At 46.5% G+C, this 25,000-nt stretch overlaps 1 protein-coding gene across 1 annotated transcript; it reads right to left on the bottom strand.

The window, feature by feature from the left end:
• Positions 1-874: 874 nt before the first annotated feature.
• On the bottom strand, positions 875-6,908 carry LOC133889790 (protein NLP2-like). Its single transcript, XM_062330267.1, has 5 exons — positions 4,940-6,908; positions 4,351-4,392; positions 3,525-4,250; positions 2,899-3,022; positions 875-2,761 (listed from the first exon to the last, which is right to left on the bottom strand). Exons 1-5 carry the CDS (start codon positions 5,819-5,821, stop codon positions 1,707-1,709), a joined length of 2,829 nt encoding a protein of 942 aa, XP_062186251.1. The 5' UTR covers positions 5,822-6,908; the 3' UTR covers positions 875-1,706.
• Positions 6,909-25,000: the final 18,092 nt, after the last annotated feature.

The following is a 25,000-nucleotide window of genomic DNA, read 5'->3' as shown; positions in this document are numbered from 1 at the left end:
CGAATGGTAGCATGTGGTTGTTGTTGTATTGTTAGGCTTAATTATGTTTTTCAGATATTGTTAACCTGTTTAAATTATTATCTTTGTTAAGGACGAATGTTTAATTATAATTCACTTGCTGAGATTTTTGAATTTCACTCTTACAATATTTCCTGCTACGCCTTTAGGTGTTTACGAGCATGTGGGATGAGTAGCATCACGATCTTTGTTGATCATCTTCATCTTTTCGTTTATCTGTCGTGATACCTTTTTAACGTACTATAGACACTTTTGTTGTATGAGTGACCCGTCTTGGTACTTATGTATGATCAAGGCACACTCCTCATTTGTTAAGATATTTAATGTTGTTAGTATGATGATATATATCTCTCTGTGTGAATTAGTTAGTTAAACCTCTAGTTAATCCATGCAAAAGAGCCACTCCATCCGACCTCTTTGAAAGCAAGGATAACACCGAACTGACTCACCGAAGAAACACAAGCCAAACATCTTCATAAACTTCAAGGTTATCTTCCCAAGGGTGAAGAGTTAGTCACAATGATAGTACTAGATTCGAGCTAGTAAATAGTACTCTTCCTCATGGTTATAGTATCAGCTAAGACAATCTCCCATGTTGCCTTTTAAACATGATATCATATACTTCAGGACCTTATATTCTCTAATTGTTATGTAATGTATGCATACCATAATACAACTCTATTTGAGAGTTTAATGTTAATCGATACCAACATATCATGTAACTTCATTTACTGGTATTAGTCACAACACGATGATGATAACCAGCATTTATCTCCATATGATATGTATATACATGCATGTCATATCATAATTAAAAAAAAACACATCTCCATGACACAATAGAAACATCACAATCAACACCAATTTCATGCTTATACGATAGCATGAACAATGCTTATGAGATGTCATGATTACAGCATGACGACATCATACACCGATAAGCCGGATGTAGTAACGTGATCACATCCTAGGCATAGCAATCAGGACACCATACAAAGAAGCCAGATTTTACAGGCTCATTCAATTCTTGGATCTGCTCGATGAGGAACAGACGTGCTTCTGACTTTGCCAAGCTCCCTTCTGAATTGCGCTTCATTACAAAGTCAGAAGCACGTCTTCACTGGAGTAGCTAAATAGAGAAATCAGACGAAGATAGAGCTGTACCAAGGAAAACCGTGCAGGTCAATTGATTGTTACTGATACTCTGATAGTGCTTCCGAATTTCGAACTGCTGAGAATACCTGGTGCAAGTTGCATCGTTGATAGCTCATACTACTGGATGGACTCCCCTTCTGACAGAAAGGGCGTACTGTTTGTTCCTCTCAGTTGGACTCCTGACCAGTCCACTATAAACAGTGGCTTCCCTTCCGTCCAGACTCGGTTTCCTTCAGCATGCACAGCACTACAGCAGAGAAGCAGGACTCTGCATTCTGAATTTCTGATACACATGCCTCACAGACCGTCATGACAACAGATTATTATCATGACCTTCTCGAGAGTATGTAAACATTGTTCCCAATTTGCGACGAGCATTTCACTTCATTTTTTTACTCTCCCAATTCGCACATTACATGTGTGGGACACCACATGCGCTTTTTAACACATTCATCTGCTGCTGCTGCGTCAAAGACTAGACCTACTACAATAGGCTACATTTTTTAGGGTGGTGCCCTACACCTCTCATCCTGTCATGAGCTATGCGCTTCCACCTGCAGGCAGCTGCTGCTTCCCGAGCTGCTGATGAGGCATGGGAGGTCGCGTACCTGCAGCTTCACGTTGCGCGAACCTATCGAGTCCAGGACATCGACGCACTCCTGGAGGTCAGAGTCGTTCGCCAGGATCACCCACTCGTCTTCGTCGTCCTTGTACTTGAGCTGGAACGCACCGGTTGGCAGCTTGAACCTCTTTGCTATTTCTTCCAGTAAGTGATACCAGCCCATCAATGGTAAGAACTTGAAGCGCACAGTGTCTCCGTTGTAGGTGGCCTTAACTGTCAGCACAGGGCTGCTTCTGTCTTTAAGGGCATGTTCTGGGTTCCGCTTGAAAGTAGGCTGACTTGATGCGCTGCCGCTAGAAGAATCTGTCGTGCTAGAGGTAGAAGGATGGGTGTGCTCCTTGGTTTCATGATCGTCGACCATATCGACATCTGCTTGTTGCACAGATGATGAGTTCTTTCCCACTATTTGATTTTCAATGCTCTCGGTGCTTGGACGGAGGCAGGTTGAAGAATTGATGTAACTTGATTTTTTGAGATGCAGATAATTAACAGCACTCGTAGGACATAGTGGACCTTGTGTGCCTTTAGAGTCAGAATGCTGTGTTACGATTGCATCATCAGAAGCATAATTTCTCAAGCCATCATAGTTGCTTGCCAATATGCAAAATTCATCACCCTCTCTATTCTGTATGCTAGAGAGCTGCAATTGGCAGCTTTCTCTTTGCCATCCATCAGGTGAAGAAATACCTTGTTCAGACTTTGGGCTTGGTTTTTCCTCCACAGTTTTTCCAGCAGATGGGGTAGGCAAAGCATCGCAAGCAGGGAACAGCATCTTATCTGGAAGAGTGACTGCTGGAACAAGAGAACCAGTAGCAGGATCGTACTGCAAGGATTTGTCGACACCATGAACCAAGTTAATGACAGTTTGGATCTTCTTCAATGAACGGTTGACCTTGTTTATCTTGCGAGATGGCCATCGTGAAATTCCATGTTGTCGGCATATCCTCTTCAAAGTCGTTGGACAAACTGCAGTGGTGTTAACATGGAAGAGTTAAAGGGAGTTGTGCATTCCATTATTGCCTATTTACATAGACTAGGTATTATTACACAAAACAGTAAGATTTAACGGAGACTTCATTTCACAAAATACATTAGATGCTCACCACCGAGGCTCTTTGCAGCATCCTTTAGGCTCCCAGAGAAGTATTTGCGAAGAACATCCAAACTGATATTCTTCTCAGAAGTGCTTCGCTTTTTCTCTGCAACTCCCACTGAACTAGACTGTGCCTGTGGTGCAGAACAAGGTTGCTCATCAAGAGGATATGACTAACCCAAATTCTCATATCTTCTGAATTAAATGCATGCTCAACCTCAAGTAGCCTGGCTTATGCATACTGTCTATTTCAAAGAAGTATCTAATACAATACACAACATTTCAAATTATTTTTTAAGTACCACTCACTACCTCTTAACATATTGTCTATTTGGAAGAAATATCTAATACAAGACACAAGATTTCAATTTATTCTAAGTGTCCAAACAGCTAAGGGTTTCAATCAAAACCTTTGAAAAAATTACAGTTTTTTTTCTGCCAAGGAAAAATATACACATGTCATTATGCTTCTTCCAAAATCAGAATCATACTGATTGCACATGCCATTTCAGGGGTCAAAATATCAAACATGAACCTTTAGAAAAGAATTTCAGGTAAAGTCATGCTAATTAAACTTGTTCATAAATTCAAGTCAAGATGGTTAAATAGCATGACATATTTGTAATAGTGGAGCACCTGCTCAGGTTCCATGTCTCCTCGCTTATCGACCAAGGATAGATCCTGGAATGCCGCTTCTGTGATTGGCTGATCATCATTCGGCGAACTTTTAGAGTGGCCATTTGGCAAGCAACCTTCCTCAGTGTTCTTATATATTGCTGCAGCACATGCACCAACTTTATCAACCTCTGCTTCAGAAATTGTTCGCAAACTTTTGCATATTCTTTGCATTGTGCTGGAGAGGTTGTTCAATAACATTTGCTGTTCTCCACTACCTCTGCAGTTGACTGGGAGAAAGAATTCTAGTATGTAGTCATCAATGCTAGTGTATGTGCTCCTTAACCGGATGGCCACAGCAGCATGAAGACCAAACTTTCGAGCATGGTGTGCAAGCGGGTAGTCCTCGATACTGTACTCCCTTATATCAGGCGAGAAGAATGGCAGATTGGATTTAAGTGCTCGACCTGCAATACCCTGTCCTTTCTCAAGATGATGTTCAGCACATGCATGAAGAAAGCCTTGCATCTTTGCATCATTAACATAACAAGCTGATTCATGGATACGGAGTATTGCCTTTCCTGATTGTGAATCAATGCCATTATCGTTTCCAACAACAGAACCACTATCAATGTCATTTGATGTTGGAACCCATGTAAGGGCCAACGGAAGCATGTGTGCATGACAAATAGCTCTTAGAACATCCAAAATCTCGATGAAGGCAAATTTCTGATTTTCAGAGTACACCTGCAAAAGATCAACCATCAATAGGTAAACACAACACTAAGAGAACACTAAGAGAAATGTCACATAGAACATGCTAGAACCTAGAAGTAAAGAGTGGTACCTTCTGATTGCTGCGATCTATTGTTGTCTGCAAGTTCACAGCCTACAGAAGAGTAATGTGCTATGTCAAATGCTGGGTGTAAAATAAAATGTTTTTCCCTTGTCCATTGACAATTACAAATAAATTGAACTCACAACTTCATGGTATTAGAAAATGAATGTTTAGAGTAAAAAGGTGTAAACACTAGACACTGGCAAACTACTAGAACTACAACAGTAAAAAACTATACAGTATACACCAATAAAGATCGATACAAAACATGAAATATTTGGGAAGAATCACTCTCAAGGATTTGGTGCTATGCAGTATTCTGCTTCAGGTCTCAACTACATCTCGGACATGTTTTCCTAAAGAAGTATCCGGTACACAAGCTATTGGAGAGTAGCATCTAAATTTTAATGTACATCATTATTCAAGACATTGATAGATGGAACTCGTAAAGAGCAACTGCAATTATAACAGGAAGAAAATAAGGCATAGGTGCATAGCATTAGCAATAATGTTACTTTGGTGCATACTTCAACTTCGCCATTAAGCAACGAAGGCATTAAAGTTAAGCACCCCTAGTCTAACATAAGTTAGAACTTGCCTGCAAGGCATTGCAAACGCTGTCCATCTCAGCATCAAAATCAGGCTTCTCCTTGTTTGTGACAAGTTCAAGCACCGCACAGCAAGAACCCTTGCTCGGGTCATAAATCGGCATTGCAAGTGACCCACGTATGTCGTGACGGAGAGCATGCTCTATCCTCAAGTACTCTGGCTGACTGTAGTAGAGAACACTTGAGGTCCATTCTGGCACCCCTGATATGAACACCCTTCCTGGAAGCCCCAGGTGTAGCCCAGGTTCCTCCTTTACTGAAAACAGAAAATGCCTAGACACTTCTCTATACCCTGCAAGAACCTCGTCAAGTAGAAAAGGCTGCTCACATGTGCTTAGCACGAGATGGCCATCATGCTGGATAGGCATCCAGACTTGGGCAAGAACACCATCGCTCAACGACTTCCTGAACAGGGACAATGCCATGAGCATCTTGTCAGCAAGTAAGTTGCCCACGACAGGCCTCGGAATGATGTTACTCCCCTGCCATGGACCATTATTCGGAACAAGCTCATCTGAATTTTTTACCTTGTCTGCTTCAGCTGAATTCACCGGTGACGCCAAATTGATCTTTTGAGTAGGTGCTGCCACCATGTCCAAAGGTCCGGAACTGGTGTCGAACAGCGCATCTCCACTCATCTCAGAAGCACATGGTGACGATCCCAAGGATGACCACATAGCAAACATCTGCTGAGCAGCAGAGGGATCATTCAGCAGCGAGAATATCTGATCAGCAACTGAAGGGCTGCAGAGCTCTGAGTATCCATCGAAGTTCATCATTGCTGCACCACCAAATGGATCATCTGAAGAACCCATGGGGCTGCTGATGTTGCCATTGCATCCAGCACGGTTGGAAGGCGTAGGCACATCCATGGCTTTGTTCCACCCGTCTGTATAGCTCAAGATACTTATCCACTCCTAACACGCCAATATGGATTCGGAGCACTGTATTGAGCTCCGGACAGGATATAAAGAGGAGCACTGTCTTTTGGCAAAACAGAATCTTTGCTCAACACTAGGAGTAATTTAATACTAGAAAGTAATATCTGCACAGGGGTCGACTTTTCTTCCACAGAAGCCAGAAATGTGCTGTTGATAGCGCTGCTAGACCAACACTCCGGGACTCGTCGATCACCAGTTCACCAATCAGCTCCCGAACTCAAAAGGTCAAGCCCTTTGGGGAGAAAGGTCAGCAAATGTAACAGCTTAAAGCAGACGCAAAGCAGCAAATTTCTCCGCCAAAGCCGACTTCGACGCAGCAAAGAGCGTACTACAGGGAAGCTCGGCGCCAATGGCGACGAACCTACCAGCAAGAAGGGTCCTGCGATGGAGACCAATCCCCTGGTCCCCAAAATTCAATCTTTTTCACCCAAGAAAGCTCCACGGGTTCGAATTAAGCACCACGGCAATCAAAGGAAAGCAAAGTTCACACCACCGCCCACCTCCCAGTTCCCAGAATCAATCGAGACACCAAACATCCGCACCAAATCCATTATTCCAATCAAACAAAACACAGGCTTCAGCACAGAACCTCCGAACTCCAGCCGGCAAGAACGGCGCAGAACCACCTTCGGCTCGGCTCAACCACCAAACCACCCGAAAGCTTCCAGACCCCACCTACAAAATCATTGGGATGGAAGAAACCAAGAAGCAGCCTCTCCCTGATTGGAGCCGAAGGGACGACGAGGAGACCCAGGGGGTAAGGATCGCAGATCTGAGGAAGCTGTAGTAGGAATCAAAGGCGACAGGGTCATCAATTTATTCGGGAGGGAGAAGGGGACGAAGAGATTCCGGGTCGTGGAATTCCCAAGGCCAGTGCGCTCCTTTTTTTTTTTTTTTACTCTCCGCAGCGGATTCCTCCCTTTTGTTTACGCTCCCAGCCGGCCAGCCCTCGGCCGCCTTCCGATAAAAACCTGCTCTTTTTTCCTGGCTCTGAGAGAGCGCGAGACGCAACAAACTACCCAGTCACGACGCGGGCGGTGAAAGCTTGGTGCGTACAGGGACGGACAGCACTATCGCTGATTAGTCTATGAGAGCTTCCGGGGCTGATTAGTCTATGAGAAGGGCTAGCGCGTGGATTAACTAGTGATTAGTGACACTGACGCCGTGCTAGCATGGTTCACCGATGCGTTTGACCATCGAAAATCGTCTACATGCAGTAATCACACAGTAATTTGACAGAATTTGATAAAAAACAGATGGATTTTGTTAAATTTTTTATTTTTTATTTTTAAATTTGAGTTTGATCGAAAACAGGTTGATTTATAAATATAGTGCGAACTGAATCGCGGTAACCGAGCGATTACCGATGATTTTTTAACCCTGCGTGCTAGTGGCTATTACTTTTTTGCCTCGACAAGAGCTGACTAAACAGGAGAGGGTCTCCGTAGAAAAAAATTATGTTTGATATGATCCTCTTGCAAATAAATTTTTAAAAATGGAAATGGAGCCTAGTATTTGAGTTGTTTTATTGGTTTTTTATGGAAAATGTAACTCAACAATGTGTTGCACACACACGGCTTATCTTAACCCTCCATCATTTACACTGAGACTTATTTATTCGTTGATTCTTTCATATACTTTATAATTTTTTTATCTATCTTTCGATATAAATCTCAACACAAATAAAACAATACTGATAAGCATTAGGTCCCTCGTGAAATTTTCCTTTCCGTTTTTTACGGTGCTTCCAAAACCAACGTAGTAGAACGAAAAAATTTAAAAGCTCGTCGTTTTTCAAAGGGACGTGTAACACTCGACCTCCACAAACTAGGGGGAGTACATCCGGGTACACCGTACATGAACTGTGTCTTCCGTTCTTTGAAACATAAGAAATGACGCCCCTCGGCAGAAAAAAAAACGCACAAGAATTATGTCAGTGCATAGAAGACAACTTACCTTTGGACATGGAAAAACACATAATTTATCGTGTCCGTCCTTGTTCATCTTGTGCGAAAACTTGACTATTTGTGAGAGAGATGAATCCAACGAGCAGTTCTTGTCCTGCGGCGCCTGCTTTTGGGGCTTTCTCTAGCACAGAGAATCTCGGTGTCTCAGATGTTTCATGCAACTTGGCGAACTAAATCTTCCTATGTTTCCCGAGAAATCATAGCAAACACATTTGCACTTGGCTGTAGTTTGTCTACCACTTACCCGCGGTGGTGCGTTCCGCACGCCGCTCCCGCCGCCGTCGTCGTCTCATCGACATCGCCGAGAGCATTTTTTTCCCCTTGGTGACGGCCGCTTGGGCTCGCACTTGGGCAGATACTCCCACTAGATTATGGTATCTGGGTTAGCTATTAGCTTGCTGACCGCAAAAGCCGAGATGAACAGGCCTCCTGTCGCGTCATGGGAACGCGGGGTCATCAGATGCCCGTGAGCACTGGACAAACGCGCCTAGATTCTGCCGGGCCACCCGCAGATCTCCCTCGACCCTCGTCCGCACGCACGCCGCGGCTGGCTCCAAAAGCCTGGGGGGGGGGGGGGGGGGGGGCAATGGCACGGCGCGCAGACTGAGCCCGCGCGCACGGCGGAAATCGACCGGCCGTCACGCCTCGCTAGTGTGGCGGCGGAATAGCGGACATGGCTAATCGGCGCGCTTCCTCCCTGACCAGGCAAAACTTTCCGATTTTGGAAAGTTTGTTCCCTCTAACTTTTCATTTTCAAAAACTTATCAAAAAATTCTGTGAAAACTTTTCCGACAAAAGTTTAGCCCAAAAACTTTACAAAAAAAGTTTAGCTAAAAACTTTTTTGGAAAAGTTTAACTCAAAAACTTTTTTGCAAAAAAATTGCACGCAACGTGGGTTTCATTTGCTGTTGTGGGCCGTCCGTGTGCTCGTGTGGGCTGGCCCGCTCGCGCGCGAGCGAGGGCGCTAGCGGCCGCGCTCTAATCAGGATTTTCGCGGAATAGCAGCGCGCGGACGGGAGCGGCGCTTATGGACTTTCTGTGGCCGAACGTGCACACGCAGATCGATACGCACACTGCGTAGTGCTGTTCTCTTGTGGACTTTCTGTGGTAGCGGGCAATTTGATGGCGAGAAAAAGAACAGCCATGTATCCAGCTTTCGACTGTGCGATGTGCACCATCATAACGTCACTGACAAACTGGATTGTGAGACCATGAAAGCGCAAGCGAATGGCTGATAGTGTTTGTTTGGTTAAATAAAGTTATATCTGATAGGTATGTTATGGATGATATAGGATTATTTAGGATGGTTCTGAATGAGACGGTATTAGAAGATTGTTTGGTTAGATATATGTGATAATATGATAATATATTTAGTTGGTTATATAGAATGGGATAATTTGTTATGAGATTCTGTTTGTTCTGTTTGTTGCTTGAATAGGTTGATGCTGAATGTGTTGTATAATATGATAAAAATATATATAAATGAATTATTGCTAATAAACTTATTTTTTTCACCATATAACATATGGCTAAAATAATTTTAGAATTTAATCTATCACATAATAAGAATATTAGTGATTTTTTCATGTTTTTGAGAATTTGTTTGAGACACTAACTATTGTTAGAAGTTATAAAAGTAGTTTTTTAAAGATAATTTTAGTTTCAACTCTACACAGATTTTTTAACTGAATCTAATTAAATTGTGTTGCACATATAATATAGAACAAGTAAAAAAAATAGGATTTTTAAACAATAGAAGATGACGTATAATGTTGTTGATTTTAGCTAATATTGTTCACACGTGATGCTTACTGTTCACATGGGAGAGTCGGTTCTGCCATGGTGTGGTTCGGCCGAATTTGGTACGTGTTGGTTAAGCATATAGAGAATATATTAGAAATCTGTTTTAGATCTCACTTGATATCATACATCTAAACACCATAACAAGAGTTTCTTCTGAATGGTCCCTCCTGTTCAGCCAACCAAATAGACGGTAAGTGTGCTTAGCACGATCCACTTAGGAGACTGGGTGTTGAGCGAATTTGTTCTTTCCATTTTTTTAGAAGAAAGCGAGCTCGCTTTGCTTGCTTCGATGCTTGGGTTCTTTCGCAGGCAACAGGCAACATAGTAGAAGGATCACAACACTTACGAGCGTGGGATGCGCATGCTACAAACGCGCGTGGTCGGCCGGCGCCACATCCCATAGCCTCTGTCGCACGTCGGAATTTGCTGTTTCGTCAAGGCACAAACCCAAAATTCTGTTGAGGCCGGCACGTGGGGCGAGCCAGAGCGGTGTGGGCGCCCCCGCCATCCTCGGCTTCTGCCAACGCTGCTTTGCGTTGCCGCAGAACCGCCTAAGAGCATTTCTGTCACATGCCCTACTTAAGCCTCTAAAACTAAATTTGAAGGATTCGACTTTAAAATGGGTCTCCAGCGTAAGACTTATTTCATCCCTTAAAAATAGGAGTCCCCCTAACCTTGGAGCTCATCCCTCAAATGTAGGGGAGCGAGCTCATCCCTTATTCGGCTGCCGAGCCTCCCGCTTGCGCAGACCTCGCGCGCTCGCCTTCCCGCGTGCGCGGGCCTCCCACGTTGCCCTCCCGCACCCAAGTGGTGACCCAATGACGGCGCGATTCGGAGGGAGAGAGAGGAAGGGGGAAGAGGTCGGGGAGCTTCACCTTAGCAAGGAGGAGCTTATGGTGTGGTCGGCTCGGTCGGAGGGTTGCCAGAGAGGCAGGTCGACGGAGGGGGTTGAGCTTGAGCGAAGGCGGACGGTCGTGGGGAAGAATAAGGCGTGTCAGTGAGCTCCAGTCGGTCTCTGGTTTGATGAGGGGGTAGGCGAGCTCCTGGTGCAACCCTTCGGCGGATCTCGATGGCGGTCGATGAGGTGGATGGCAAGCTCGGCTCGGCGGTGTGCTCTGCGGCTACTGTTGTGCTCTGCTCGATGGCGGCTCGCTCGACTCTGTGGTGGTGGCGCTCAATGCGGCCATGAGAGAGAGCAGGAGATGAGTGACGGAGAGAGTGAGGAGAGGAGCCAAATTGAAGATAAGGTGGCTCTCGGCTGAACGTGGAGATGCTTGGCTGCATGATCTAAAGCTTACTGTCTTACTGGGTTCACCTCCATTTTTTTTACAATGCAGTAATCAAACTTATGAAGAATGGAAAATACGGATAATTATTTTGTAAACTACATTTTTAAAACAATACATAATAGATTATTACAATTGTAAGAAACTACAATCCTTCATGATGTTGCCATATGTGCTCGGCTAGATCGTCTTGAAGCTGACTGTGAGTCTGCCTATTTACAATGTTATGATGAATTTGAAGAAACTCATCTAGCTCAGGCGTATAAGCATGTGATGGTATGATAGTTTCACCAACACCTTCGTAATGGAAGTCTTCATCTTCATCTTGCACATCTTCAATTATCATATTGTGCATAATGACACAAACTGTTATGATTTCTCATAGTGTGTCCTAATCTCAAACTGGTCCACAAACAATGACTGTCGGTGTATTTAGAACCAGGGGTCCCTAAGTCCTGAGGCCAGGCCGGCCATCCACCACATATCACCACCCTGCAAGGTAGGTAGAAGCGAAGTCCCGGGAGAAGGTGCTCGGGGCCGCCGCTTCTGGTTCCCGAGCACCCTAGTTCCCCGATGATCCGCAGAGCCCAAATACCAAGAAGGAAGTGCTCGGGAGAGAGTGCTCGGGGCTGCACGTGGCAGCCCCCGAGGACTCGGTGCCCCGAAGGTCCCACCGAAGTGCTCGGGAGAGAGTGCTCGGGGCTGCACGTGGCAGCCCCCGAGGACTCGGTGCCCCGAAGGTCCCATCGAAGTGCTCGGGAGAGAGTGCTCGGGGCTGCACGTGGCAGCCCCCGAGGACTCGGTGCCCCGAAGGTCCCATCGAAGTGCTCGGGAGAGAGTGCTCGGAGCTGCACGTGGCAGCCCCCGAGGACTCGGTGCCCCGAAGGTCCCACCGAAGTGCTCGGGAGAGAGTGCTCGGGGCTGCACGTGGCAGCCCCCGAGGACTCGGTGCCCGAAGGTCCCACCGAAGTGCTCGGGAGAGAGTGCTCGGGGCTGCACGTGGCAGCCCCCGAGTACTCGGTTCCCCGAAGGTTCGCGCAAGATCATTCAACGACCCGAAGGGTCCCGTCGTCAGGGTGTCATCCAGTCAAAGGCCCAATGCCGCATTTAATAGGCACACGCGGTCTGACATCCTGACATCCTGACATTCTCAGCTGCCCACGCCCCAGTGTCAGACCCTGCCATGCACGGGCAGGGGGCCGTGGGTCCATTAAATGCACGGGTCCCGTCCCGTTTCATCCAGGTGCCTCGGGATAACGTTGCCAGAATCGAAGCGCTCCGCCTGCCACCCTGCCCTGGCAGAAGAACAAGACAGGGTGGGCGCACTGGGCACCTCTGAGGCTGCCCGGTGGGCCCCTTTTAGGGCGCCCCGAGGCTTCCGCAGCGGCTGGTGGTCGAATGCGCGCCGCCTTTCTCCACCGCCCCTGTCACTTCGCCAAGATGAAATGATTACGCCCTTCTCCGTGGCACCTTGGCATTCGCGTCCCCTCTTTCCCATTCAGGATATGTTGAGGTCGGCGCGCCTATAAAAGGAAAGGATGGAGAACACTAAAAAGAGAGAGCAAAAAAAGAGCCCCCGACCACAAGACGGCCAAGAGACCAGACAACCAACAATCTCCGGCGAACCAGGCCAAAGATAGATCGACAGACACTCGAACCAGCTCAAGTTAAGCTAGAACAGAAGAGCCTCAAGCTCTTTGTAAACAGTTCTCCCCTTAGAACCAGATATCTCCTTGAAGAATCCCCTTCAAGGATAAATATAGCGCTCATACAGGAGTAGGGTGTTACGCCTCCGTGCGGCCCGAACCTGTCTAAAACCCGGCGTACCCACTTTTCCTTGCATTAGGGTGATCGTCTCCCACCAGCCATCGCATTTATTTCCGTTCCTGATTTTTTCCCACATAAGCTTTTCCAGGATCATCCCCCCGGCCGAATCTCTAAAAAGGGGGTCTCTCGGGATCCCTGCGACAGGAGTTCACTCTCCGACAGCTGGCGCGCCAGGTAGGGGCCATGTCCGAGCGGCTCGGTACCAGCAGAGTCTGCGGCGTTATCATCTGCGCCATGTCCGGGCCCGGTCTCTCGAGGTGGGGGACCTAGTTCTCCGACGCATCCAGTCGCGCGAAGGAATGAATAAGTTGTCCCCTGTATGGGAAGATCCCTTCACCGTGATCGCGGTCCCCCGGGCAGGTTCTTTCAGATTGGCGACGGAAGAAGGACATCCACTCCCGAATCCGTGGAACATTGAGCATCTTCGACGCTTCTACCCGTAGATTGTCGTGTTCGCGGTTCAGGTTAGTAAGGCCGGGGGCTTCTCCCTGCCCGAGCAGTATGAAGGCTTCGCCCCGTGGGGTAAGTCGCTGTCGCCCAACCTTGTAAATATTGTACATTAAGTTTTTCAATAAGCAATCGCTATGTCAAAATACTTTTTCTGGATTCCGTATGTTTAATCTGTCTGGTGAGGAGCTCGGTTGTGCGAGAAAAAGTTCGCTCTTTTTTTTTTCCGGCTGACAAAAGAATCCCGATCGGTATGCATACGAGCAGTCGCCGCTGACTTACGTCCGCCATGGTAGGCTGTGGTGCTCGGTGTCATGACAGGCTCCCGGGCACTACCGAGTTTCGGGGTGCTCCGGGTAATCCCATCGCTCGAGCTGCTCGAGTAGTTCGGAGCTCGGGCCCCCGGAGCGAGCTGTCGGTGCTCGGTCTGGTCTGTCATACCCGGGCGCCACCAAACCATAGGACCTCTGGGTTATGCCTCTGCCCGCTCTTGTCCGCCGGTTTGGGTGTTCGAGAGGTCTCGGGTCGAAAACGAGAGCAGTCTATAACAAGTACCGCACTGGCAGAGCGCACCAGACAAAGAAATCCTATTTTTTTTTCTCTTAAGTCACAGGCTGACGATCGCAAGCAGCTCGGCCGCGAGGGCTTTAATGCCCCGGCCTTTGGTCGGCCCAAGGGTCCTCGGGTGGTCCTACCACTTAGGCTCGGGTGGTCGAGATCACCCGACCCTAGGGGCCTCGTATGCCTCTGGGCACTCGGGCACTCCGTTGAAAGAATCGAGTCCCCGGGCACCCGAGCTCAGAAGCACATCCCTCCTGGATCGATGAGCTGGAAGGCCGACAGCTGTCCGGTGAGTGGTTATATTCAGACAAGTCTGCTTTAAGTAAATTTATGTCCTCGAGTCACTCTCGGGGGCTCTCGCAGTTTAATCTGTTCGGCGAGGTGGCCTCCTCGCACGCAAAACCCTGCCGCGTGACTATTTTTTCCCAGAACGACAGAACGGTTTGCAGAAAAGAGTAGCGTGCTCGCGACAACGTCTGACCGAAGCCCTTCGTGGTGGTCGTGGTGTTCGGTCCGCTTTTGAGGACCCCGAGCACTACCGAGTCCTCGGGTGCCCTGGGTAATCCTATCGCTCGAGCTACTCGGGTAGTCCGGAGCTCAGGTCTCGGGGGCGGGCTGTCAGTGCTCGGCCTGGCCCATTTAAAGCCCGGGCACCACCGGACCGCGAGGGCTCTTGGTCACATTCTCGCCCGCACGCGTCTCCCTTCTACTAACTGAGTGGTCGCAAAGTGGAAAAGTGTTCATCAGGCACGGCGTGTTCCGCGCGGGATCAATCCATCTCCCGGACAAGGAAGTCTCTGTCTTTGTTCTTAACTTAGGCAATACAGATTCGTGAGAGCTTGAAGGCCGACTGTGCCAGTAGCAGCGATCAAAGACAACTTCATCCTCGGGGACGGGAAGGTCGGGAACGGCCCGACTGAGTACTCCCCGGGACTTCGAAGTAAAACATCGGAAGAAGCATCGAACACATAGAGAAACTGGAGTTGCGAGCCCAGGGAAAAACAGCCATTTAATATTCACAGGATACTCCCAAGGCATTTTCTAAGGGTTCACTCCTACATCTACAAACAAAAGGAAAGAGGCTACAAAAGATCTAGTCGGCGGCAGAAGCGTCGGATGAATCCTCTGAGTCATCCCCGGGGGCTGGCGGTGGCGGCACCTCTCGCCTGAAGCCGGCCGCCACCTCAGCGGCGGTGCTCCGGACCGCTGCCCGGGCGACCTCCCCCTCAGCCTCGACCACTCCCTCCCGTGCCGGCTCCAGTGGAAAGTTCGGGTCCCTGCTTCGGTAGCAGGCCAGGACGTGCTCGGCCACGGCACGTGCCAAGCCACGTCCCTCCCGGGCGGCAAGTTCCTGGACTGCCCAGGGCAGGGTCTCGAGGCGCTCGCAGACCTGCTGCAGCCCCAACACTTGTCGTGCGGGGCCGTCACCCTTCTTGTCGTCGACAAGCCGTCCAAGACCACCCTTCTCCACGGCCCGTCGCATCCGCCGGAGTATGTCCTCCAGCATATGCTCGAGGTTGACCCGCGAGACAAAGGCAGTCTCGATTTTCTCCTTGGCGGCCCGCAGCTGTGCCTCGAGTCCCTGGTCCCCGGCCGGACCGGGAGCACCGCCAGCCACGGTGGGGACGGCAGCCTGCTTCATCTTGGCCACCATCTCGGACAAGGCGCGTTCGCGCTCGGCCAGTTCCGCCTCGTGCTTCGCATTCTCCTCCGCCCTGGTAGCCGCGGCGGCCGTCGCAGCAGCAGCTTCGCCCTCTCGGCGACTCAGCTCGCCTTCTCGGCAACTTAACTCATTCTCCCGCCGGGCCAACACATCCTCCTGCTGGGCCACCGAATCCTCCCGGGCACCAAGATCCGACGCCGATAGCTCGTTATCCACTTCCCGGACGGAGACGTCCTCCTCCCAGCGCTTGATTTCTTCTCTGATCTTCTGGAGATCGTCTTCCCAGCGCTGGAGATCGGCGCGCGTCCGTTCCCCCTTTTATATCTCAAAATTCGAAAACTGCCGCCCGAACGGTTCGTTCGGCGAAGCGTCGCCTCGATCGGCGCAACTGTCAGGCGAATCTCCCGCCGATCGCGCGATGTCAGCGATTGCCAGGCGTATTTTCCTCGATCTGCACGGCAACCGCGCGTGCCGCCCGTATGGTTATCATACCCTTCGGAAGTTGTGTGGACACGCGTCCACTCATTTTCCCGTTAGAACATACTTGAGGTCTAGGTCCGCAAGGGCCACCCCTCGAAAGCTTGCCACATGGCGTCCGCGCCAGCCTTGGCCTCGGTCGCGACGAAGGGCCCATTCACAGTCTCCGTCCCATCGGCTACCAACGGGCCCGGGGGCTACTGTCGGTGTATTTAGAACTAGGGGTCCCTAAGTCCCGAGGCCAGGCCGGCCATCCACCACATATCACCACCCTGCAAGGTAGGTAGAAGCGAAGTCCCGGGAGAAGGTGCTCGGGGCCGCCGCTTCTGGTTCCCGAGCACCCTAGTTCCCCGATGATCCGCAGAGCCCAAATACCAAGAAGGAAGTGCTCGGGAGAGAGTGCTCGGGGCTGCACGTGGCAGCCCCCGAGGACTCGGTGCCCCGAAGGTCCCACCGAAGTGCTCGGGAGAGAGTGCTCGGGGCTGCACGTGGCAGCCCCCGAGGACTCGGTGCCCCGAAGGTCCCATCGAAGTGCTCGGGAGAGAGTGCTCGGGGCTGCACGTGGCAGCCCCCGAGGACTCGGTGCCCCGAAGGTCCCATCGAAGTGCTCGGGAGAGAGTGCTCGGAGCTGCACGTGGCAGCCCCCGAGGACTCGGTGCCCCGAAGGTCCCACCGAAGTGCTCGGGAGAGAGTGCTCGGGGCTGCACGTGGCAGCCCCCGAGGACTCGGTGCCCGAAGGTCCCACCGAAGTGCTCGGGAGAGAGTGCTCGGGGCTGCACGTGGCAGCCCCCGAGTACTCGGTTCCCCGAAGGTTCGCGCAAGATCATTCAACGACCCGAAGGGTCCCGTCGTCAGGGTGTCATCCAGTCAAAGGCCCAATGCCGCATTTAATAGGCACACGCGGTCTGACATCCTGACATCCTGACATTCTCAGCTGCCCACGCCCCAGTGTCAGACCCTGCCATGCACGGGCAGGGGGCCGTGGGTCCATTAAATGCACGGGTCCCGTCCCGTTTCATCCAGGTGCCTCGGGATAACGTTGCCAGAATCGAAGCGCTCCGCCTGCCACCCTGCCCTGGCAGAAGAACAAGACAGGGTGGGCGCACTGGGCACCTCTGAGGCTGCCCGGTGGGCCCCTTTTAGGGCGCCCCGAGGCTTCCGCAGCGGCTGGTGGTCGAATGCGCGCCGCCTTTCTCCACCGCCCCTGTCACTTCGCCAAGATGAAATGATTACGCCCTTCTCCGTGGCACCTTGGCATTCGCGTCCCCTCTTTCCCATTCAGGATATGTTGAGGTCGGCGCGCCTATAAAAGGAAAGGATGGAGAACACTAAAAAGAGAGAGCAAAAAAAGAGCCCCCGACCACAAGACGGCCAAGAGACCAGACAACCAACAATCTCCGGCGAACCAGGCCAAAGATAGATCGACAGACACTCGAACCAGCTCAAGTTAAGCTAGAACAGAAGAGCCTCAAGCTCTTTGTAAACAGTTCTCCCCTTAGAACCAGATATCTCCTTGAAGAATCCCCTTCAAGGATAAATATAGCGCTCATACAGGAGTAGGGTGTTACGCCTCCGTGCGGCCCGAACCTGTCTAAAACCCGGCGTACCCACTTTTCCTTGCATTAGGGTGATCGTCTCCCACCAGCCATCGCATTTATTTCCGTTCCTGATTTTTTCCCACATAAGCTTTTCCAGGATCATCCCCCCGGCCGAATCTCTAAAAAGGGGGTCTCTCGGGATCCCTGCGACAGGAGTTCACTCTCCGACAATGACAAAATGAGCTTGGAGAACTCCAAAAGCTCGTTCGGCATTCTTCCTTACTGCTTCTTGATCTTGTGCCAAATTTTTTTGCTTATTTTCTCGTGGAGATTGTATTGTCTTCGCAAATATCGCCCACAGAGGATATATGTCATCCGCAAGGTAATACCCTATTGTATAATTGTTATTATTGATAGTATAATTTACTTCTGGAGCTTTCCCTTTAGCTAGTCTTGTAAAGAGTGGGGAACATTGAAGAACATTAATATCATTGTGAGACCTAGGTCAACCAAAAAAAAAACCAAATTCAAAGATCTTGTGAAGAAACGGCTTCTAGAATGATTGTGGGCTCATGCACATGGCCACTATATTGACCTTGCCATGCTGCAAGATAATTTTCCCACTTTTAATACATGCAATCTATGCACCTAGCATTCCCAAAAAAATCTCATGTCTCCCCAATTGCAAGTAATCTAGAAGTACCATTCTCATTTGGTGATCTTAAATAATCATCTCCAAATATTTCAACAATAGCTTTTACAAACCTTTTTAAGACTATATAACCATGATTTCTCCAATCCTAACATAATCATCTGTAACATCTCCTGGTACTCTATAAGCTAGTTCGAAATGTTGCGGTAATCTTCAGCAAAGAAGATAACCCAAGATGTCCAATTTTATTTCTTCTTTACACAAAATATTCGTCACGGTCTTCTACCGCATGCACTATGCGCAAAAATAGAGAACACGCTATTCTAAACCTGCGCAGCAAAGAAAGAATGAGTTGTAGACAAGAGAATCAACAACCAAGCATGAACACAAATATATGAACTGATTACAAACCTGCGCCTGAAGACAGATGAGCTGTGGGTAGGAGCATCTAAAAAATAGTCTTGGTGTAGTCTCAAATATCCTGCCTCTCTATTGTGATGAACTTCTTAACACCCAGGCACAGAACCGCCATGATGTGGTGCATTCAAAAGCTTATATTGATTGTGTGATATGTGTGTGGCAGCAATAATAAGTTCATTGTCATCATCCGACGACGACGAATCCAGGGCTTGTTGCATGAGGAAGCTGCGACGACTCATTGTGATGTGGTGGAGGAGAAACACCAAGAAGAGCCAATATATAGAGGTTCCAAATATAGCCGTTGGAAAATTAGTGGTTGAGAATATAGCCGTTGGGAAAATATACGTTACAAAAATATTTGTTACACAATTAGCCGTTGGAAATATAGTTGTTACAATTCAAATGTTTTATAAGATATCAAAATAATATAGGAGGATGAGAAATATAGGATGAGATTTAGAGGATCTGCTGGAGAATGAAGAGATATAGGGAAGGAATCTTTTAGGAAAGACTCTATATAGAGATATAGGGGATGAGTTTTAGGAGAGCAGCTGGAGATGCTCTAAGCTTGCTAAGGGTAGGGCCTACATGGCAGCCATGTGTGTACATTGCCGTTGGGTTGCATGCGCTGCGCTTAGCCGGATCCTCGAGTTGTTGGATATTGATCTTAGTTTCCTAAAATTCCTAATTGAACCAAGAATTTTAGGGGAGTCCATCCCCACCTTTGCGATCTGATCGAAAACGCAACCAACAGTTTTGATTACGGTCTGTTTCGTGCTACGCCAGATAAATAGGGGTGTCAGCGCCTCATGACATGTGCGATACCCGTGAGGTTTAGCTTATGCCACACACCTAAAAACCCTAATACGATTATCAGGGTGTAGCAGCGAGGCGAAGACCGCCGCCATCGCCACTGCTTCACTGACATCACGTCTTCACGACAATACAACTACATTGATCATATCATGGACCATTTTTTGTGCTTACATTTGGCATCAGAGCCGTTTAGCACCGATCATAGACCCAATGATGATATAATGCCCTCAATTAGATCCGATTAGATCTTTTTTGTTAATTAGAGCAAGTTGGGGCCAATTTTGGTTCGGTCTTAATGCTAGTTGCTCATAAATTAGATGTTTTCCTATTTATGTTAATGATTAATGATCTGTTAGTCAAATTGATACTTGATTAGAGTAATTTAGTTTCAGATCAATAGGCTTAGGGCTCATTAAGTCTTGATTTAATGATGTTTTAGCTCTTTTAGCCCGAATCGATGTGATTTAGATGTATTTGATCATGTGTTGCCCTAATTGGACTCAACTTGGATAAATTAGACACACATTATTCACGTATTCATGCCCTTTTGCCTTTGGTTAATCAATTAGTGTCTATTATTCATGAATCAGATCCAATTAGCCATGATTAGTCTTAATTTTCTTCGACTAAGTGAAAATTAACACTGTTTCCCATTAATTAGTTGTAATTAAGTCTAATTTTGCTCCAATTAGTGCTAATTTTCTAGAGAATTAGTGTATATTTCATGTTAATGTTCATGTGATCTTTAGTCTCGGGTTGGGGTTGAACCGACCTTGGGTTTCGGTGATTGCTCTTGATTCAAGACGAATTGGCTTTGGGTAGCATTAAGGGTGTGTTTAGTTGGGTGGATGGGGTGGATGGGAGATGGTCATCCCACTTTTTAGGGTGTTTGGTTGGATAGATGAGTGGATGGGGGTAGCCAATAAAAAGGAATATACTGTGGAGATGCTGGACGTGGGGGATCTAGGGAAAACGGCCGAACCGAGTCATGTAGGTTCTACTCGTTCATGCTTGTGTCTGTACGTGTATTCATGTTTTTCATTTACCTCTTGATTTTATCTAGGAGTACAAGTGTGGTCTAAAAATTCTAAATGTTTTGATGAGAAAACTAGATCTCACTAGTAACCCGTTTTAATTAGTTTGATCTAAAAAGTCGGAGCCAATATTTAATTAAAATTCTCCAAAGAAACCTACTTTTGTAACTTATAGTAATTTTTATTCCCTCAAATAAATTCCAAAAAATTAGGAAAAATTAATTAATGTTCTTCTCATATGATGTACCGATTTATAAAAATATTTATAACCCTAGGTTATTTGGTGAAAAAGTGAGTTCCTTTGTAATGTTCCATTTATATGTATTTTTATCATTTCATGTGATATTCTCTTTTTAATTCAATTTGAATTCAAACATGCACAAATTCATCCAAATGTTGCACAATCAAAGGATATGTCTACTAAAAGATCAACATAACTAACTAAGCTCATCCAATCCATCCAAGCAAATAAAAAACTGACTCATCATATCCACTATAATCCCACCAACCAAATGAAAACTGACGTATCCCATCTATACCAATCGAACAGAAAATTGGATCATCCCATCTTGAAAAACAGGGATGACCCTATCCTATCCAACCTCATTCTTTAACCAAACACACCCTAAGAAGGAGATGAGCAAGGGGTTTGAAGAAACCTTAATGAAGTCCCCAATTTTCGGAAGCCCTAACCCTAACCCTCAAATCCCTGATTCAAGCTCAAGATCTAAAGTTAAAGGGGAGTACTTACATGTTCTTACTCACGTGGTCACCGCCGAGGCTGTCGCAGACATCTCATCCTCATCTCTGGTGGACCTTCCTCCTCGGATAATGCTACATGCGGATCTTTCAGTGGAAGGCCGTCACGACGTCACTGCTTCTCTTGCTCACGTGTGTTGCTTCGCTAGCTTACTCCTTCTCTCTAGCCATGCGGGTACATCTCTTACCGCGGACGCCACCACCGACTTGACCGACGGAGGCGCGTGCTTCCTTTGGTGCACGCGCGCTCCAGAGTGTAGGCTCGTAGCGGCACCTTTTCCTTCAACTTCTTCTCCCTCGCCGGCATTTTTGTGTTGTCGAATCCTCACGGCTGCCACTTCTCTTTCGTCTCTCCCTCTCGCGCGGTGGACTTGGAATGGAAGGAGTGAAGTGACACTAGGGTTAGGGCCGAGGAGCATTGGCGTTGGGGGTTTTGATCTCACAAAACCACCGCTCATCCGTTGATCTTCATCGGACGGCCGCAGGCGCACGGAGCTCGACGGTTGTAGGCTACGATGAGAAACAGGCCGCGGTGCGTGGATGGGCCGACGCGCACACTTATGGGCCCCATGAGCGCATGATGGAGGTTTATGGGCCGCCTCTTCTCGGCTAGGTCAGCGCGCTGGCTGGGCCAATACGCGTTATTTTGGGCCTACTGGGCTGAGCGGTCTTTTTGGGCCAAAAGCGTAGAGACTGAGCTATTTCAATGATTTTCAGCATTTTTCGTTTATTTGTTTTTTTTGTGTTTTATGATGTTTATATTTATATACTGGAATCTTTTCGATGATAGTGGCCCAAATAAATAATATTTAATGTACCCCAAAGAAGACTTGAATTCCAAAGCGACTATGGGGATTTGGAGACTTGGTTCACAAGACGAAGTAAAGGTTCAAGTAAAGAAGTCAAGTATACAAGTTTGGCCGCTTTGATGAAAATCATGATCATCGTATACCCAAATTCCTATCCAAAGGTAAAAGAGATAATGGTAGCTAGATTTATGTTCATACATTTATTTTTTACTTCTAGCTTATTTACCTCGTCTATGATTGCATATGCTTATACCAATTTATTGCAATACCTAGTTGTAGGCTTTTATATGGTAAGTTGCTTGTGTTTATCTCTAACCCATGAGCAGCCTACATAGTTTATTAGTTGTAGGTTAATTTAATAGCACTAGTTTTTATAGTTGGTATCTTTCATGTACCATGATCCAATCTATAGGATAAATTCTCACTATTATCAATAACAAGTGCATATATATCTCATAATTATTGAACACTTTTATGCACACATTTAGGGAGAGTATATCCTATAGGTTGTGATTTTGAAACTAACATGTGTTGCAAGTTGTATCTCTTATAGTCTTATGGAGCAATCAACATGTGTCCGGATGTATGCAATACTTAAATATTTCAATTAGTATTATTGTTAAATCTTTTATTCATTTAAGCTACATCCATGCATAATATAGCTTAAACTTTCTATCTTGACACATTGTCTAGTTGTGTATATATTTCTTCCTCGTTGTATGTATGTGTACATATAGGGAGAGTTTAGACTATATTATGTGATTATCATAAATCATGATTTATTTGCTTTCATAGCTTATTATTGATATAATTCATTTGTAGTGATATACATACGATTGGTATCATTTTAATTAGATCATGATTTATGAAGCTCTCTCCTATGTGTTCTAAAGTTTTTTCCTTTGAGTTTAACATGTTCATATAGCCTTTTTGGATATTTTTGACAAAGGGAGAATTTTGATGACCAAAACAAGATGCGAGTTGCAAGGTGAAAAATATGGAGAAGATTATAGCAACTAGAAAGATGTTTTAGGAATACTAAAGTTGACAAAAGAGGAGGAGGAGAAGAAGAAGCGCATGAGTCGATCAAGGGAGATAATGGTGATGGAGAAAGGGAGAGCCACAATAAAAGGGAACTAAGTGGTAAGAATATATATCAAAGCGATGTGGTAAGATTTTGTGCTCGTTTATGATCTTTACATTTTATATCATTTATTATTTACCACTTGTTTTGGTTGTGTTGTCATCAATCACCAAAATGGGGGAGATTGTTGCGAAAATGATCTTATTAGGCCATGATTGTTATTTTGGTGATTAATAATAATATAGTAAATAAGACTAACGTGTTTGTCAACAATATATGTTAGTAGGTCTCATGGGTACAAAACATGAAGAAATCATCACAGGTAGGACAAAATTTGGTCGAATTAAAGAAATCTCAGGAGGATTTGCCTCATTGGATAGTCTAATGTTATGAATGTTGAGCTCACCGGAGCATATATGACAAAGGGGAGAGAGAGGCCTAAAGATCTCATCGAAAATTCCGACGATTAGCAAGTGTGTTCATCGGAGTAATTCTTCCGGAGAAGAGTGTCGTGCTGAAAAATGAAGATTAAGCCTCACTGGATAGTTACGTGATCAAAGCATGACAACATCGAAGTGTTTTTGTCCAGAAGGCAGAATAGAACAACCCACCAGATAGTCTGGTGATCAGAGAAAAATACACACTAGAGTATTTCTACCAAGGAAGGTTGCAATCATGGAAGATCGAAGATCAACATGATGGAAGGTCTGGTGATGAAGCAAGCCTACACCAAAAAATACATCGGACAATGCATAATGCAAAGAGGCAGAACAAAGTTCAAGGCATCGGATAGTTCAGTGATGAATTGATGTGCACCGGATGCTTACACTGGAGCAAATTATACAGAAAGGATGCAGTTGACTCGGATGCTAAGTATATATTTAGCGGATAGTCTGGTGATGGAGATTAAGTATACACCGAAGTGTCCTGTGTTCACAGAGGCTTCAGTGAGGGTTTCAACAGATAGTTTGCTAGAGTGTACTCACCGGATAATTCGATGTTAGTACTATTATTCTCACGGGATCATCCGGTGTTAATAATTTTTCTAAGCCGTTGGGTTAACGGCTAGTGCGCGAGTTTGAGGTTATAAATACCCCTCTACCCACTCATTTTAATCCTGAGAAGTTCATGTACATCTGAGAAGACATCCAAGCCACCAAAATGTTTAAAGTGATCATTCAAGATGATTAATCACACCATTAGAGAGTGCTTAGTGCTTATAGACCTAGAAAGTTTGTTGCTAGGTGATTGCTGCCTAGAGAGTGAATCAATGAGTGATCCAAGCTTGTACCTCTCGGTACGCCGGCACCTTGAATTCTTGGTGACTCACCAACAAGCTTGTTGAGAGTATGTCCTTGGTGAAACTCTAACGTAGACTAGGGGTGGCATTCATGCTATCGATACTACGGAAAAAAATCTTTATGTCGAGTTTGCTTTCTCTACCTTATTTATGTTTCCGCATTTACTTACTTGTAATTTACCTTCTTAGATTAGCTACAAACACTTTGATCGGTAGAGTAGACACATTAGATAAACCTATAGCACATTTGGATAGAAATTGATACATGTTTTTCTTATTTTGTTTTTTGAGCCAAATATATTCTAAGTTTCCTAATTAATCTCCCTCTTAGGACGTCACCGATCCCTTCACATGGTCATCAGTATGGTAACATTTTGAACAGATCTTTAGAGAAATAAAATGGGAAACATATGAAATTTGCTAAGTGTAATATATACAATCATGAATTATGTGCCAGATCTAAGAGTGAAACGAGACACTTGAGAAAGCATATTACATGTTGCAAGAAAAAATCTAGAGTTCTGTTGATGTAAAGAATAAGGGGGTCCCTGTCATAAGGGCCCACGCGTGGTAGATACCAACTGGCCGTTGATATTTAAAAACCATGCGTCTGACCAGGCAGGGCTCACGCGACTAGTCACCTAGTCACAAATGGGAATCCCACGAC

The sequence above is a fragment of the Phragmites australis genome, chromosome 13, assembly GCF_958298935.1.
Source record: "Phragmites australis chromosome 13, lpPhrAust1.1, whole genome shotgun sequence".
Taxonomy (NCBI): domain Eukaryota; kingdom Viridiplantae; phylum Streptophyta; class Magnoliopsida; order Poales; family Poaceae; genus Phragmites; species Phragmites australis.
Note: the sequence above shows the minus strand (reverse complement) of the source record. Positions and strands in the feature narration are given on the sequence as shown.